The sequence below is a fragment of the Oryctolagus cuniculus genome, chromosome 14, assembly GCF_964237555.1.
Source record: "Oryctolagus cuniculus chromosome 14, mOryCun1.1, whole genome shotgun sequence".
Taxonomy (NCBI): Eukaryota; Metazoa; Chordata; class Mammalia; order Lagomorpha; family Leporidae; genus Oryctolagus; species Oryctolagus cuniculus.
The window spans coordinates 57,722,032-57,740,699 of record NC_091445.1 but is presented as its reverse complement, the minus strand read 5'-3'; the positions used below and the strand labels follow the sequence as shown (position 1 = coordinate 57,740,699).

Genomic DNA, 18,668 nt, shown 5'->3' with positions numbered 1-18,668 from the left:
TTAGATAACCAAAGATTGGCTGATGGGATGGTCTTGAGAGTAGTTTATGATAAAATTCCCTAGTATCAACTGTGACTTCTTTCTTTCAAGAGAACAGAGATATTGTCCACATTAGTTAGCTTCTGTAAAGTTCCTTTATCCTCTACTAAATTAAAGAGAAATATAAAATGTCCCCTAGTGAATAGTGCCTGAAAAATTCTTGGTGTGGTCCATTTATTTAGGAGATGAATTCAGGGAAAAGAGATGGTGTTTTTGAGTCTTTCTGTTGAAAACAGCTCTGTGTATTAATTCCTTTAAGAGAGCGGGAACGGGAGAGACACAGGCACCGGGACAACCGAAGATCACCATCTCTGGAAAGGTCCTACAAAAAAGAGTATAAGAGATCTGGAAGGTAAGCAAGGAGTTGACCTGGAAAGAAGTCATAGGATTATCTCCTTGAATTTGGATTTTGTGCTTGTGCAGAGTGTCAGCCAAGTCTTTGTTACAGCCTCCGAATTTGTCCAAGGTGACCTGTGAAAAACTGCAGCAGCCATTGCTTCCATGTCTGTACTTTCCAGTTGTATTGATTATGCACAAGGAAAATCTTGATCAATTTCCAGAAATTAGAAATTATACAGGTCACTTTTTTTTTTAACCACAGTGCTATAAAACTATACACTAAACATTCAAATTAAAAAAAAAGAAAACCTTTGGAAATTCATAAGTATGCTCTCAGGCCCTTTTCAGAAAAAAGAGCAAAACCACAATCCTACAATCTTAGAAAAATGACATTGAGATTGCTGTAGCCCCTAACTTACAAGATGTGACCAACTCTAGATCCAGAAATAAAACTTACGGTCTTATATAATAGTGGTTGAGAGGGGCACTCTGGAGTCTGACAGATTTGAGATTTGTTATTGCCCCTCCCAACCTTGATATTGGATGAAGTCTTAACTTTTCTAAGCCTCAGTGTCTTCATCTGTAAAATGAGGACAGTTAAACTTACCTTGGGCAGTGAGAGGTCACTGAGATAATGCATGTCATGTGCTTGGGGCCTAAAATGAGTGCCAGGAAAATAGTAACCATGTATGTAATTATTATGTGGACATATGGCTTTAGAAATTGGTAGAATATAATAAAGACAAAAAAAGAGATTTAAATAGGAAATACATTAATGAAATTGAAAGAGAACTCAAACTATATTTGTAAGTAAATGCAAGACTTGGTTCTTTGCAAGATTATACAATTCAAAAGGGTGGAAAATGAAGAAAAATATGCAACATTAAGTATGAGAAAGTATTATTACAAGAATGAAATGATTTTAAGAATAATATGGGGCAGATATTTTATTTAAAAACTTGGACTTGATTTCTAAAACAAAAATTACAAATTTCACTTAAGAAGCAGAAAACTTTGATAGACAAATAACCATGGAATACTTTTTAAAAGTTAAACTTATACCACCTTCAAAATTTCAAACTGTTGTAGAACAGTGAAGAATGTGGAAGGAAAGCTCAGCTCATGCTGAGCAGAAAAGCCAGATGGCAAAAACCTAACAGAGGAAAAGGCAACTACAAAACAATCTCCAATTTCTTATGAACTTGGGTATAAAAATACCAGTTACAATACTGGCAAGTTGTTTTCAGTAGTGTATTAATATAACCAATAGAGTTGATTCCAAGATTCATGGGTAGATTTTTGGTATTAGAAAATCTGTGATTTGTTTGTGTTAAAATCCTTAGGGTTATTCAGTACCTACCTAATAGGTATTTAAAATAAAGCCAGCATCCATTTATGAGTAAAATCTTTAGGAAAGTAGGAGTATGAACAGACTTCTTTAACATGTCTCATGATGAACATAGTTGATATTACCCCAAAAGAGGCAGATTTAATGTTGAAACCCGTAGGCCTTTCCATAGAAGTTTCAAAAAAGAAAAGAGGTCTCCATTGCCTGTCACTGTTGCCTAACGTTGTGATGCAATCAACAAGCAAATTAAAAATTTAGCATTCTTTTTTTTTTTTTGACAGGCAGAGTGGACAGTGAGAGAGAGAGACAGAGAGAAAGGTCTTCCTTTTGCCGTTGGTTCACCCTCCAATGGCCGCCGCGGCCGGCGCGCTGCGGCCGGCGCACCACGCTGATCCGATGGCAGGAGCCAGGAGCCAGGTGCTTTTCCTGGTCTCCCATAGGGTGCAGGGCCCAAGCACCTGGGCCATCCTCCACTGCACTCCCTGGCCACAGCAGGGGGCTGGCCTGGAAGAGGGGCAACCGGGACAGAATCCGGCGCCCCGACCGGGACTAGAACCCGGTGTGCCGGCGCCGCTAGGCGGAGGATTAGCCTAGTGAGCCGCAGCGCCGGCCAAATTTAGCATTCTTATGTCCCAGGTTTATATTGGTGTGGGTGATGCAATCATTAGTAAGAGCCCCCACTTTATAGACAAAGCTGTAAGTGCTTTTCTTAGGACAGTTACAAGTTGCTCTGGGAACATAGCAGTGAAAAATGCAGTCCAGGGTAGTATAGGGTACCTGAAGTTTGCACTGGAATGACTGGGAAAGAGGGGTGGCAGGGGCAAGGAGTGAGGAGGAATGCTCCAGGGTTAGGCCTGGAGGTCTGACAATCAGTTTCAAAGGCTTTTTTAGGAATCTACGTGACACATGACTGTGGAATAGTCCAGGGTAATGGGGAAAGGTGAATGTCATTGCAGTATTTATGAGAGAGTCAGTGGGACTTGACCTATCAAATATGTTAGGCTGAGGGAAGATTTGAGTGATCACTTGAGATCTGGTGTTCCCCGTTGAGGATGAGGGATACCGAGAAAGAGGTAAGTAGATGAATTCACTTTGGAGGATGCTGATTGATTGTCCAGAATCAGAGACATCTAGATGGAATTGTGTGGTTGTTAACTGGTGTAATTTAACAGGTGTAAAATTCAGCTGGAAATAATAAATGCCATGGATTAGAGGAGATTAACTAGAAAGCATGAGAAGAGGGCCTGGAGAGATAGCAGAAAAGCCTGGATAGTGTGTTGGTGGACATTGAAGAGGACCTGTTTGAAGTTCATGATTTTTACTGTAACATTGCTGGAAATAATCGAATGGTTTCTTCTCCAGTGCCCGGCAGCTTGCAGAGAAGTCGTACTTGGATTATTTTGTGAGTTTTAACTAATGAAGTAGAGCAGAAAATAAAAATTAGGCATGTGGAGAAGGAGAAGTCACCACAGTTTGTGGTGGAGCACACTGCTGAGAGAAACCATTTGGAGTTTGGGTTTTGAGTTTTGCTGTGCCTGAGACGTTTACCTAAAAAAGATGTTTGCCCCTCTTAATAAGGCATTAAAAATGAATAACAATTGATATTCACATTAGACAACCCCCTACATTCAAGACACCTGCTTAAAGGGAATGGGTTGAGGATGTCTTTTGCCTTGTGTTGCTTGATACCCATAATAATAATAAGTATTGGGATTTTTTTAGAGCATGTTAAAATATCTGGGGCAGTGATATAAGCATTTAACTACCATTTATGAGCTTTATGATTACTGGGTAAGTGACTAATTTCTAAAGATTGTTTTCTCCTTTGTGGGAAATGTTACTCTTTGCCACATTGGGATCAAATGTAGAAATGTCAATAAAGTGCCTCGCAAAGTGTCAAGCTCTCGGTAAACACCAAAACAAGCAAAAAGGCACTGGGAGCTAAGCTATTATTAGCTGAAGATATTCTAATAGCCAGGATTACCCAGGTAGAAAATGTAATGGGAAAAAATATATTTGCTACAGAAATCTTAATTAAAATTGAATATCTTATAATAAACTTTAAATCTTCATAAGACAAAAGAGAAGGAAATTATAGAATGTAGCTGATGACAGAGAGTTGATATAGATGGATGGAGACCATGTGTACCCCATAGTGCAGGGGTGGGAGCCTTTTTTCTGTCGTGAAATATGATTTGCAGGCCATACAAAATTATCAGCCTTCAAAAGTAGCCTGCCTTATATTTATTGAATATCGAGTACTGCCTCTGGTTGACTTTGCAGGGCCAGATTAAATGATTTCATGGGTTTGGACATTCCCTAACCCTGCTATCGTGGGACACAGTGTTGTAAATATACTGATTTTCTTCCAAATAGTCTATTGTTGCAATGTAACAACAGTTAGAGTATTGGTATTAGAACTTCATGATGACAGTTTAATTTTTCTTTGGAATATAAAATACTAATACTCTATTAGTATTAAATGTTCTGAAAATACATAATAATTTTTAAATTTTGGTATGAGTAGGTCAATGAGACATACTGAGCAAGTTTTAGGTTCCTATTAAATTTGTATCTAATAATACATAAAGTTATATCAATAATAATATAGCTGATCTTTAAAATCAGTGGAGATACTAGCAATTGATAAGCCATTTGGAGAAAAAAGCTGAAATTAGATTTTTGCCTTACATCTTGGAGAGATAAAGTAAAAAAAATTTGTTGTTAAAAGTAATTGAAGAGGCCAGCGCCGCGGCTCACTAGGCTAATCCTCCACCTAGCAGCACCGGCACACTGGGTTCTAGTTCCGGTCAGGGCGCCAGATTCTTTCCCGGTTGCCCCTCTTCCAGGCCAGCTCTCTGCTGTGGCCCGGGAGGGCAGTGGAGGATGACCCAGGTGCTTGGGCCCTGCAACCCATGGGAGACCAGGAGCAGCACCTGGCTCCTGCCTTCGGATCAGCGCGGTGCGCCAGCCGCAGTGCGCCAGCCGTGGCGGCCATTGGAGGGTGAACCAACGGCAAAAAGGAAGACCTTTCTCTCTGTCTCTCTCTCTCACTATCCACTCTGCCTGTCAAAAAAAAAAAAAAAAAAAAAAGTAATTGAAGAAAATATAAAATATATATTTATTTTGTGATGGCAAAGAATTTCCAAGCATACACTAAGGTAGGAAACAAAAAGCTCTCTGGATTTGACTTTATAAAAGTTGTATGTAGCAACAAATAAACAGAATTAAAAGGGGCTGGTGCTGTGGCTCAGCAGGTTAAGCTGCTGTTTGCAGTGTTGGTTGGCATTCTGCATGGGCACCAGTTCAAGTCCCAGCCGCTCCACCTTCTTGGTCTAGTTTCCTGCTAATGTGCTTGGGAAAAGAGCAGAAGAGGGCCCAATTATTTGTGCCTCTGCCACACACATGGGAGACCCCGATGGAGCTCCTGGCTTCTGTCTAGCCCAGCCTTGGGTATTGTAGCCATTTGGGGAACGAAACAATGGATGGAAAAATATGTCTCTCCTCTCCCTTTCTCTTTGTAACTCTGCCTTTTAAATAATTAAATCTTAAAAAAAAATGAAGTAAAAGGAACACAAAAAATTAGTAAAGGTTACAGTTCATTAGACAGAAGGATAATTATCTTAAAAACTTTCAGTAAATTCGGCCGGCGCCGTGGCTCACTAGGCTAATCCTCCGCCTACCGGCGCCGGCACACCGGGTTCTAGTCCCGGTCGGGGCGCCGGATTCTGTCCCGGTTGCCCCTCTTCCAGGCCAGCCCTCTGCTGTGGCCAGGGAGTGCAGTGGAGGATGGCCCAGGTGCTTGGGCCCTGCACCCCATGGGGAGACCAGGAAAAGCACCTGGCTCCTGGCTCCTGCCATCGGATCAGCGCGGTGCGCCGGCCGCAGCGCACCGGCCGCGGCGGCCATTGGAGGGTGAACCAACGGCAAAAGGAAGACCTTTCTCTCTGTCTCTCTCTCTCTCTCACTATCCACTCTGCCTGTCAAAAAAAAAAAAAAAAAAAAAAAAAAAAAAAAAAAAAAAAAAAACTTTCAGTAAATAGAAAAAAAAAGCTACAGTCCTAATTAGTAAGTATTAGCATAGCATGACTGGGATGTTCACAAAAGAAGTGAACATGAACTGTATTCATTTCAGTAGTGATAAAAAATAGCAAATTAAATTCTATATTTTTTCTGTCAGAATGGCAAAGGTTAAAAGCAAGCATTTTGATGGGCTGTGTGGAAATGGGAACTTACATATGGTTGTGATGGTAGCCTCAACTGGTACTGCCTGTCTGGAGAGAAGCACATACACATGATACTGTGAACTGGTGCTGCCTGTCTTGAACAGAGCACACACATTTTTGGGAAGTAATTTGGCACGTGTACCAAGAACACAAGTATGTTTATGGTAAAATTGTTTATGGTTGGAAAAAAGACAATAACAACCTAAATGAATATCATTGTATTTATAAAATTATGGTATATACATATAAGGGAATAATGTACACTTATTAAAAATGGTTTGGATGTAGGTGGATTGAGATAGGTGTTCCTGATTTACTGTTGAATGAGAAGGACAGGCTCTAGAGTTCTTTTTTTTATTGTTAAAATGTGTAAATTTTATTTGTATATTAGTATGTCTGTATATGCTTTAAAACATTTTTGAAATATAGTGGTTATCATCTCTGAGCTGTGGTATAGGTGGTTTCTGTTTATGCTTTATTATTTTTCTAAAATTAACACATTTAATTTTGGCAATTACTGTTTCTCATTAACAAAGCAAATGATGCATTTTGTGATATTTAGAAGTTACGTAAATAAGCTGTCAACATGTGTGATCTTTCCAGCCCTCCCAAGTAGACACACCTAGCACACCTGCTTCCTACAGATACAGGTAGATGTCCCCTGTTTTAAAATTAGACGTTAATGAAAATGCTTTTTGAGTTTGATCTGGATTTCAGTTTTTTCGGATGGTAGTAACTTTGGTACTGGAGCTGTGGTGGCCACCAGCTGGTCTATTGAAGCAAGTGTTCTTAGCTGGATTCTCAAGTTCTGTACTTCAGTGTCTTGAACTTAAATGACTCTTCTGTAAGTTTTTCCCTCCAGTATTCCCATAGGATGGGTCTTACAGATTTCAAGTCTCAGGAATCCCAAGAGACGGTTATTGTTTCTTTGTCCTCTATAACTTCCTTGTTAGTATTTGTTGGGGTCAGAATTAGGCAGAGTGTGGTTCAGTAAGTGTAGTAGCCATGTCTAGGGTTGCAGAGAGGTGGTCAGGATGATGTGACTAGCTCACTCTTGACTGATCGTCCTCAGGCTAAATTTATGACCAAATGGAAATCATGTTCTGTGAAAAAATTTTTTTCCCGGCATAGCAAAACATGGAGAATTCATAAGGCCTCACTGCTGAAATTGTCCATATGTGGCGATATCCAAAATTTTGCTACATAACTTTCTCTTCTAGGAGTTAGTGTTTGCTAGTTGTCCCTGAACCTACTGGCTGTGCACCAGAATTACCTGGGGAGATTATTAAAAATATAGATTCTTGGGGCCCACCCCTGGAGATTGTGAATCAGAAAGTAGATCTAGGGTAGGGTAAAAAAGCCTGGCAATTTGTATTTTTAAACAAGTAAACCTCGGGTGATTCTGATGCCACCAGCCCAGTGTTTGGGAATCACTGGTTTAATGAAAGACAATATGGTAGTTTGGTGTGATGTTTGTGTTTTAGGTGAAAACTGCATAAAGCAGGTGAAACAGAATGGTTTCCACAACGGCAGAGCATTTTTAATCATTAACCTCCTTTGCCCCTTTTGAAGTCGCTCCCCAAGTAGGGAGAAGAAGAGAGCCCGTTGGGAGGAAGAAAAAGACAGATGGAATGACAACCAGAGCTCCGGCAAAGAGAAGAATTACACGTCAATCAAAGAGAAGGAGCCAGAAGAGACGTTGCCTGACAAAAATGAGGAGGAGGAAGAAGAGCTGCTTAAGCCTGTGTGGATCCGATGTACCCATTCTGAAAACTACTACTCCAGTGACCCCATGGATCAGGTGGTAGGTCCGAAACAGGGAGAAGCCAAAGACCAGTGCTGTTGGCATTTCAGGCCAGATAATTCTCTTTTCTTTTTTTTTAAGTTTTATTTGAAAGGCTCACCTCCTAACTGCTGGCAACTGGTGAAGCTGGGCCAGGCTGAAGCCAGGAGCCAAGAACTCAATCTGGGTCTTCCATGTACGTGGGCAGCGACCTATGTACTTGAGCTATTGCCTGCCACCTCTCAGGCTGTCTATTAGTAGGAAGTTGGATCAGAAGTGGAGGAGGCAGGACTGGAACCAGGCACTCCACGACATGGGACGTGGGCATCCTAAGCAGCGCCATACTGTTGTGTCAAATGCCCACCCTATGGGCCGGGTAATTCTTTACTGTGCTGCTGCCCTGCATGTTCTAGGACATTTAGCGATATCTGGACTGTACCCACTAGGTGCCAGTAGTATTCCTTTCCAGCTGTGATAACCAAAAATGTCTTCAGTTACTGTCAGATGTTTCCTGGGGAAAATCACCCCAAGTTGAGAATTAAAGGCCAAGAGTTCAGGTTAATTCAAGTATCTGTTTGTTCTGCATTTCTTATGACACTGATGGTCTTGATGTGTGTTGTGTCAGAAGCTCCCAACTGTAACTAGTTTATGTAGTTTGTGGTATGTATGACTGTGGGTGTGCTTCCTGACCCCCCCAAGTAGAAAATTAAGAATGAGTTTGTCTTAAACTCCTTGACCAAAAGATCCGTTCTACAAAGTGAGTGGCTTTGTATAAGGGGCACTATTGTTACCCTAACTGGGCTATGGTGAGGACTGTTAATGCTGCTAGGGTTGGGCTGGTGTGACCTGGTAGCCAGCATTCTCAATGCATGGTGGGTTCCAGCACCATCTCTGTATGCTCACCTTTTAACCTGTCCGTCCTTCCTTCCTTCCTTATTTATTTATTTATTTTATTTTATTTGAAAAGCAGAGTTACAGAGAGGTAGAGGCAGAGAGAGAGAGAGAGAGAGAGATCTTCCATCCACTGGTTCACTCTCCAGATAGCTGCAACAGCTGGAGCTGGGCTGATGTGAAGCCAGGAGCCAGGAGCTACCTCCAGGTCTGCCATGTAGGTGTAGGGGCCCAAGGACTCTGGCCATCTTCCACTGCTTTCCCAGGCCATAACAAAGAACTGGATTGGAAGTGGAGCAGCCAGGTCTGAAACCAGTGCCCATATGAGATGCTGGCACTGCAGACAGTGACTTTACCTGCTATGCCATAGTGCCGGCCCCTTAACCTTTTCTTTTATCTCCACTCTGTTTTCTGTCTCTCTGCCTCTCTTCTGTCTCTTTCTGTCCTCCCCATTAGTGTTATGTGTTCAACCATTAATATAGACATATTTACCACAGAGTAAAGTCATGTGGTAATGTTCATTGATTGAATGAATGAGGGAAAGATCTACAGATTTAGTGCCTCAGAAGTTGGAGACGCTGGGGGCTGGTGTGGCACAGCAAGTTAAGTCAACATTTGTGATACCAGCATCCCATATCAGAGTGCTGTTTCGAGTCCTAGCTGCTTGGCTTCCAACCCAACTTTCTGCTAAGCTCCTGGGAAGGCAGTAGATGATGGCTCAAGCTTGGGCCCCTGCCGCCCACGTGGGAGACTCAGATAGAGTTCCTGGCTCTTGGCTTTTGCATAACCTAAACCCTGGCTGTTGTGGCCATTTGGGGAGTGAACCAGTGCATGGAAGATTTCTCTCTCCTCCTATGTTGCTTTACTTTTCTAATAAAAATAAGTCTTTAAAAATAGCTAAAGATGTTAGATTTAGTATATGGGATTAGGTAAAGAGAGGATTGTGTTTGGAATTTTGTGGCGATACATGGAATCCTTAGCATATATCAGTAAACCTATTGTAAGTTGAAAATGCATTTAATACATCTGAATCTACCATACATCACAGCTTAGCATAGCCTACTTTTATTTTGTTTTTAAAGAGTGACAGAGTGAGAGTGAGTAGGAGTGGTGGCAGGGAGAGAGAGAGGAATATTGTTCATCTGTTGGTTTATTCCTCAAATACCTACAATAGCCAGGTCTAGGCCATGCAAAAGCCAGGAGCCAAGAACTCCATCCTGGTCTCCCACATGGGTGGCAGGAGTCCAAGTCCTTTGGCCATATTCTGCTGCCTTTCCAGGCATGTTAGCAGGAAGCTGGATTGGAAGCAGAGTAGCCGGGACTTGAAACGGCACTCCCATATGGGAAGCCAGTGTAGCAAGCAGCTGCTTAACCCATGCGCCAGGACACCAGTCCTAGCCAAGCCTATCCCAGATGTGCTTAGAATGCCTGTAGTTGGGTAAAATCATCTAGCACAAAGCCCATTTTATAATAAAATGTTGATTATTTCATGTAATTTATTGAACACTGTATCCAAAAAATGCTGGCAACACGGCCCACTGTAGAGATCGTTTCCGCTCCTACCACCACCCCACTGTTACTGCAGGGTTAACTGGGAGCTGGGGCTGCCCAGCATTGAGAAGGAGGATCAAACTGCATGATACTAGTCCTGGAAAAGTTTGAAATTCAGAATTCAAAGTACAGTTTCCATTGACCACGTGTCACTTTTGCAGCATGGAAAAGCCAAAAGTATTGTTAGGTTGAGCCACCCTAAGTTGAGGCTATCTATGCTTCTCTTTGGACCCTTATTTGTGGGGAGCTTTAGAGCAGATTTCCTTGCTTTTTGGGAAGGAGTTTTAGAAAGTCCTTATAGTGGGTGATGCTGAACTTGGTGAATTACAGTGCCTTCTCAGTCATAATAGGTCTTGTAATAAGGGGAAGGAGCAGCTCACGTAGTGAGCAGCTGGACCACGTTGGAATGTTTCCATCTTGCTTCTCTTGTTAGCTGCGTGTCAGTCCTCAAAGCCTCCCTGGCAGCGAGGTGTGCTGTTGATTGGGAATACTGTCTAGATAACACTGCCTGGCTTTGTGTGACTTGAACGCATTGAGTGTATTTCTTCCATTACAAGGCGTCTGCAGGGAGGCCTGGTGACGTCAGGGCTCTGTTCTCATCTTGAGCATCTTCCACAGTTGGAGGCTGATGGAGCACCTGCAGGCATCATGTCCTCACACAGCTGTGGCCCCGTGGAGAATGCAGAGGGCCTGTGGGGTGGAGCATTCCTCTAGCACCTGCCCCGCTCCACTTCCCTCCTGTCACCACAGCTGCCCAAGGGATTCGTTTTCCATCGCTGTCATAACAAAGTTCCAGCATGACAAAGAACCACAACCTGCATGGCTTAAAACAGCATGCATTTATCAACTTATAGCTCTGAAGGTAGGAAGTCCAACTTGAGTGTCATTGGCTAAATGAAGGTGTCAGCAGGACTGCATGCTTTTGAGTTTGGTTCTTCGTGGCCGGAAGGGCAGAGGCCCTTGTTTCCTTGCTGGGTGTCGGCTGAGAGCTCTTCCTAGCTTCTGGAGGCCATGTTCATTCCTTGGCTTGTGGACCCCTTCCTCATCTTCGAAGCTGTGGTGACTGTTCAAGTCCTTCTCATGCTTTGATTATCTCCTGCCTCTTTTTCTGTTGCATCTCTGACCCCTGGTAACAAAGGTTCTGTACTTTCAAGAACTCCTGTGATTAGACTGAGTCCATCCAATAATCCAGGATGATCTCAAATTCTATAATCTTAATTACATCTGCAAGTCTTCTCTGCTGTGTGTGGTAACGGGGATTAAGACATAGTTGTCTTTGGAGGGATATGGTTCTTTTGGTAGGAAGAGAAAAGTGGCTGAAGAGTTTAAAAGCAGTAAAAGTGAAGACACCAAGCCTAAGAGAGTTTAGGACAGAGCTGGTTTCTTTTCCTTATGTTGTTATGGAGTTAATAAAATTTCACTGTATAAGGAAGGCTGATAAACCAACAGTCTATCGTTGATTTTTGAGTTTCGTCACCCACGTTGCAGAAGAGGCTGTGAGAATGTCAGAGCCGTCCTGGTTTTGCCCGGCTCAGTACTGAGATGGGGCTTGAGGAAAAACAGTTATTCTACTCATTCTCTGGCTTGCAAATTTTATGATTTGCCTTCATTTCATTTTTTGTAAAGATTTATTTATTTATTTGAAAGTCAGAGTTACACAGAGAGAGGAGAGGCAGAGAGAGAGAGAGAGGTCTTCCATCTGATGGTTCACTCCCTAATTGGCTGCAAAGGCTGGAGCTGCACCAATCCAAAGCCAGGAGCTTCTTCTGGGTCTCCTACACGGATACAGGGGCCCAAGGAGTTGGGCCATCTTCTACTGCTTTCCCAGGCCATAGCAGAGAGCTGGATCGCAAGTGGAGCAGCCAAGTCTCGAACTGGTGCCCACATGGGATGCCAGAGCTTCAGGCCAGGGCATTAACCCGCTGTGCCACAGCATCGGCCCCCTTCATTTCATTTTTCATTTGAAAGATCTGGATTTTACATTTTGAGGCAAAGTCAAAGAGATGGGACATTTCCAACTTTTAAAGAATGTGGAGTTAAGAACTTCGTCTAGGAGTGTCGAATTGTAGAACCCCTGTGTTTTGTGGTGTGTGTGTCTGTGTGAGAGAGAGGTGGGGATATATAGGCTATTTCTTTTTGTGTATTGAGTTAATGTAGTAGAATGTGAATGATTTTGTAGTAGGTGAGTGTCTCGAGTCAATTGTCATGAATTCTTTGAGGATCATCATTTGCTTTTTAAGTGTCATCAACAGGGCATAGATGAACAGTTCTCATGTTTCTGGATATTGGCAAAACCCATTTACCTGAGGATGGTGTCTGTTATAAGAGTGTGCTTGACTCTCAGTATCATTGCCAGCCTTGAGCATTACGTTTGTAAGTGGTTCTTAGGAGGATTGAAAAGTGACACCTCGGTGTTAAAAATTCTTTGATTACCTTAGAGGTCTTCTGTATCCTTCATGTTACCCTTGTTAACCTGACTCTTAATGTGGATCCTTTATTTTGAAAAGGGGGATTCTACTGTGGTTGGAACAAGTCGGCTCCGCGACTTATATGACCGATTTGAGGAAGAACTGGGGAGCAGGCAAGAGAAGGCCAAGGCTGCCAGGCCTCCGTGGGAACCTCCGAAAACGAAGCTAGATGAAGACTTAGGTGAGTCAGGGTCGCCAGTTCAAGACTCTGCCCTTCTGGCTTCATCCTGAACTTTTGGGATTCCCCAAGTGAAGTGTCTTCATTGTCATTTTATTTTTCTTACTTAAGGTCAACAGAGTACACAGTGGTAAAACTTCCTTTGTTCTGATGTTACTTTTCCTCAGTTACCTTAGTAGAAGATACAAGGGTCTCATCTGCAAGGCATGCTAGCCAGCTTGTCTCTTTGAGTTGTACAGTCTTAGAAGTTGGGACTGCCAGTCCATGTCCCATGAAAGTGGGAGCCTGGGCCGCATGCCTCTGATGTTCGCCAGGCAGCGCCCTCCCCTTGCAAAACCAGGTGCTCCTGGCTTGCTGAGGAAACAGCAGTTAATAGCCCAATGCTTTTTAAAGGGTTCTGTATTCACATAGCCAGTTTGTGTAATTTTCTTGTATTGGTCATGTGTATGTCCTCCGGTTCCAAGTAGATGCTGAGATGTTCGAGGACGGAAACTGCTTTTCACCATCTTGTGTCCTTAGCCCCTAATGAATATCATGCACAGGCGAGACATTCAGTATATACTCTTAGCTGTGGTTTCCGTGGCTCTTGCCTGTTCACGTTGAGTATGTCTCAGTGCTGAGAGGCAATATCCATGGTGGTAAGAGCACTGACTTGGGAGCCAGATGGCGTGGCCTCAAATTGTACTGCGGCATGTGCTTGCTCGATGACTTTGGGCAGGTGATTAATCATCGAGCCTCAGTTTTCCCATCTGTGAAATGGGGTTGACAGTTGTGTCCTCCTCATGCAGTACATGAAAATACAGCTCTGTGTTGGGTTTTACCACTTATGTTTGCTGCTACTACATTAATCTCTTGGAGGATTATTCCAGCTCCTATGGATTTAAAAAAATTGCAGTAAATTACAAATACCAGAGTTTACCATCTTAATCATTTTTTACTGTTCAGTTCAAGAATGCATTGTTTTGGGGCCGGTCTGTAGAACTGCTTCCTCTTGCAGGAGTGAAACTGTCCCCACAAGGCAGTCACTCCTCCGCCGTCGCTCCAGTGTTCCTTTGTGTGTCCCTTTCTTCTTTGCACCTCCTTATCAGCCTGCTCCCGTCCCATTCAGGGCCTCTCCTGAGAAATTATTCACTTACCTTTTGGGATCACGGTTGACTTTCTGCTTTCCAGATTGCTCTAACTTTTAAAATATTTAATGGGTTTTCAAATTTTATCTATTTAAAAATAAAATTTATAGAACATTAAAAAATTTATTTACTGTTTTTCAGATTATTATAACTTTTTAAATAAAACTTTAATGGTTTTTTTTTTAAGATTTATTTATTTATTTGAAAGTCAGAGTTGCACAGAGAGAAAAGGAAAGGCAGAGAGAGAGAGAGAGAGAGACAGAGAGGTCTTCCATCCACTGGTTCACTCTCCAGTTGGCAGCAATGGCTGGAGCTGTGCTGATCCGAACCAGGAGCCAGGAGCTTCTTCTGGGTCTCAAGTGGGTGCAGGACCCCAAGGACTTGGGCCATCTTCTACTGCTTTCCCAGGCCATAGCATAGAGCTAGATCAGAAGTGGAGTAGCTGGGACTTGAACTGACACCTATATGGGATGCCAGCAATGCAGGTGGTGACTTTACCCACTATGCCAAAGTACCTGCCCCTTAATGGGTTTTTAAATTTTGTTTATTTGAAAGGGAGAGAGAGAGAGAGAGAGAGAGAGAGAGAGAGACACCAGCAGACAGATTTCCCATCCACTGATTTATTCCCCAAATGCCTGCAATGGCGCATGCTGGGCCAGGCTCAATCCAGGAGCCAGCCACTCTATGCAGATCTCCAGAGTGGGTGGCAGGAACATGGTTACTTGTGCTGCTACCATTGCTTACCAGGGTGTGCCTAACAGGAAGGTGAAATTGGGAGCCAGGTAAAGACTTGAACCCAGGCACTCTGATATGTGTTGTGTGCATCCCAGTCATCATCTTAACAACTACACCAAACACTGCCCTGCTGTAGCTTTGCATACTACCACTGTGTTGTTTTCATTTTATCTAGCATCGTCCTTTAAATCTTATTTTCCCTGTAAAATAATCTTTGTTTTCTTCATCTTCCCATCTAGACTTCAGACTTACTCTTATGAGCTGCATGATTGTTTGTGGTATCACTTAGCTCAGTGGTACAGAGTAGGCCATCAGATGTTTGCTGGAAGAACAAAGAGCTGTGTTTATATTTAGAGGTTAGGGTCGCCTGGAAGTCTGCACGAAAACCACTGTGTTAATTTCTTCAACTTCTTTCCATGTTTTTCCCCAACTGCTATCAGAGAGCTCCAGTGAATCCGAATGTGAATCCGATGAGGACAGCACTTGTTCTAGCAGCTCTGACTCCGAGGTTTTCGACGTCATTGCAGAAATCAAGCGCAAAAAAGCCCACCCTGACCGACTTCACGATGAGCTGTGGTACAACGACCCAGGCCAGGTGCGTGTGTTTTTATGCTCTTGCTCTAGAGGTTGCAGACCCACATGTCACATTTATGTCTCTGGGCTCAGGAGATGGATGCTGGCTGGTATTGAAACTGAGTTTTATTCTCAGCATTAGGTGTCATTCTTCAGACCTTATTTCTTTTCAGCTTCAGAGTTCAGCTGCAGGGCAGCTGTTCCTTGAATCATATTCGACGACCATTGTAAATTCTGCGTTGGGGAGCAGGACAATGGCACCACCTCATTAAACTTTGTAGTAGAAAGGAGAGAAATGGTAGGAAGGAGGAGAGAGAACTCGTAGGTCTTTTTAAAAGCAGTTCGCCTGGAAGGTATCTTGCTGCAGAATAGTAAACAAAATAGTCCTATACAACTTCAGTTTTTTTGAGTTGGTCAATCACATATCCTTGTAAGTTCTTTTTCTTGTTAAAAGTATATTCTAGTTAATGCTGAAATAGCTGGATGATTTTTGTTTTAATTACTGATTTATTGGGGTCGGTATTGTGGCACAGTGGGCTAAGCTGTCGCTTTGGATATCCACATCCCATATTAGAATACCAGTTCAAGTCCTGGCTGCTTAGCTTCCAGTCCAGCTTCCTGTTAATGCCCATGGAAAGGCAGCCAGATGATGGCCCAAGTACCTGAGCCCCTGCCACCCTTGTGGGAGTCCAGGATGGAGCTCATGGCTTCTGGCTACGGTCTGGCAGTCCTGGCTGTTGTAGCCTTTTGGGGAGTGAACCAGTGGATTGATGATATCTTTTTCTCCCTCTCTGGTGCTCCCTGTCTCTCTGATGCTTTGCCTTTCAATTAAAATAAATAAATTCATAAATTTTAAAAGATTACTGTTTTATTATGAAGTAGTACATAATAAAAAATTTTAAGACATATCTTAGAAATATATAATGTAGGCTGGTGCCATGGCTCACTAGGCTAATCCTCTGCCTGCGGCGCTGGCACCTCTGGTTCTAGTCCCGGTCGGGGTGCCAGATTCTGTCCCGGTTGCTCCTCCAGTCCAGCTCTCTGCTGTGGCCCAGGAAGGCAGTGGAGGATGGCCCAGGTTCCTGGGCCCCTGCACCTGCATGGGAGACCAGGAGGAAGTACCTGGCTCCTGGCTTTGGATGGGTGCAGCGCTCCGGCCATAGCGGCCATTTGGGGGGTGAACCAATGGAAGGAAGACCTTTCTCTCTGTCTCTCTCACTGTCTAACTCTGCCTGTCAGAAAAAAAGAAATATATAATGTATCCAAAGGTAGTATCTTTAATGCATATGAATTAATATAAGAAAACATATATCAATATGTTACCATTTAAAATTTATTTTGTAAATAACTCCATACTATTCCATGTATTAATTAAGATACTCTTCTGCTGATTCTTGTTAGATGATAGCTATCCAAAATTTCCTTTATGGAATTAATATAGTTAGAGAGCTGGCATTCTGCTGTGAGTTAAGCTGCCACCTGCAATGCTAGTGTCCTATATCGGAGCACAGGTTCAAGTCCTGGCTGCTCCATTTTGGATCTGACTCCTGCTAATGTGCCTAGGAAAGCAGAGGAGGATGGCTTGAGTACTTGGGCCCCTGCCACCAATGTGGGAGACCTGGGTGGAACTTTGGAACTTTGGCCTGGCCCAGCCCTGGCTATTGAAGCCATTTGGAGAGTGAACCAGCAGATGGATGATCTCTGTCTCCTTCCCTCTCTGTCATTCTGCCTTTTAAATAAAATAAAATTTTTTAAAAAGATAAAGAAAAGAAAAAGGAATTAATGTAGTTAGAATGCTTGGCAAACATGTCCTTTGTGGTACCTTTTGCTTTATTGAAATTGAACAGAGGGGCTGGTGCTGTGGTATAGTGGGTTAAGCCTCTGCCTGCAGTGCCAGCATTTCATGTGGGTGCTGATTCAAGACCTGGCTGCTCCACTACCAATCCAGCTCCCTGCTAATATGCCTGGGAGGAAACTGAAGGATAGCCCAGGTGCCTGGGCCCCGGTACTCACGTGTGAGACCTGAAAGAAGCTCCAGGCTCCTGGCTTCTGCCTGGCACAGCCTGGCCTTTACAGCCATTTGGGGAATGAACTGGTAGACTGGAGTATCTCTGTCTGCATCTCTCTCTCTCTCTCTCTCTCTCTCTCTCTACTTCAAACAAATAAATACATTTTTTTGAAAAAGAGAAACACATGGGGAAAACTGTATCTCTGCTGATTACTCTGTAAACAATATGGTATAACAACTGTACATAGTGTTTATACTGTATTAGGTATATAAGTAATCTAGATATGATTTCAAATATAAAGGAGGATGTGCAGACCTTACGTGCACACAGTACACTATCTTAAATAAAGAACCTGAGCATCCTTGAATTTTGGTATCCAGAGGGTGGGACAGAGGGAATTCCCAGAACCACCCCCCATGGACATCAATGACTGCATATATATACACACACACACACACACACATATATATATACACACACACATATATACATATATATATATACACACACATATATATACACACACACAAATTGCCTAAAATTTCTATGGATTTGCAATTCATTGTATGAAAATATAAATGAAAATATCTCAGTAAGATTTTGAAAAGCAGTATTAACTAGAAGGTATGAATTTCTTCAGCCTTTTAGTAGGCATTTTCTTTCCTTGCTTCATAGCTACCTTTAAGCTTGTCTTCAAAGCATTTAATCTGCATATCACCTTCAGAGCATTCTGTGTGTTCCTGTGCTCGCTTCGGCAGCACATACACTGTGTGTTCCTCTAGGATATAAAATATCCTTTTTTTTTTGGTGAAAGTCATTTTTTTCTGAAATAAGAAATAGGAACAAGCGTACATTGAAGAGGAAGGGGAAAATGAGGGTCAAGTGTGCTGACACTGACATCTCCTGCTTGGCCACACAGAGGACTGGGGAACCCAGCGCATCATGGAGATTCCCATTATGAGACATTATAGACACTTTGCAGCTTTATTGGTTTCAGAACAACCGTTTAATCTTCTAACAGTGACAGCCTCTTCAGAGCTTCGGTGCTCGTGACATGAAAACCCACACCGTTTCTCAGGCATCAGTGTGCATGCTGTGGATTCTCCCCCTAATAAAAACGAATTATGTTCCATTTCTGACAGATGAATGATGGGCCACTCTGCAAGTGCAGCGCAAAAGCCCGACGCACAGGAATTAGGCACAGCATTTATCCTGGAGAAGAGGTAAGTGGTTCAAGTTATGACGTCCATGAGCACCAAAAGCCAAACGCAGACAGGTGCTGTGGCTATTCCTCTTCGTCTTAATGAGATGATATCAAAATGGTCTTTTCATACCTCCAAATAGTCTCTGTTACTGATAATTGCAGAGGCAAAAATAATTGGGTTTTGGGCATGGAGTGGG

The 18,668-nt window shown here is 42.8% G+C and overlaps 1 protein-coding gene across 4 annotated transcripts in view; it reads left to right on the top strand.

Moving 5' to 3' along the window:
• Window positions 1-18,668, top strand: part of DROSHA (drosha ribonuclease III) — a 135,207-nt gene that overhangs the window by 11,528 nt on the left and 105,011 nt on the right. For 3 of the 4 annotated variants that reach the window (XM_008262091.4, XM_008262092.4, XM_002714097.5), the window contains exons 5-9: window positions 299-391; window positions 7,525-7,756; window positions 12,685-12,826; window positions 15,126-15,280; window positions 18,410-18,490. In XM_008262091.4, the coding sequence (XP_008260313.2) occupies window positions 299-391; window positions 7,525-7,756; window positions 12,685-12,826; window positions 15,126-15,280; window positions 18,410-18,490 (703 nt within the window). The remainder of the gene's footprint in view (window positions 1-298; window positions 392-7,524; window positions 7,757-12,684; window positions 12,827-15,125; window positions 15,281-18,409; window positions 18,491-18,668) is intronic. The other variant, XM_008262093.4, reaches the window with a different exon arrangement.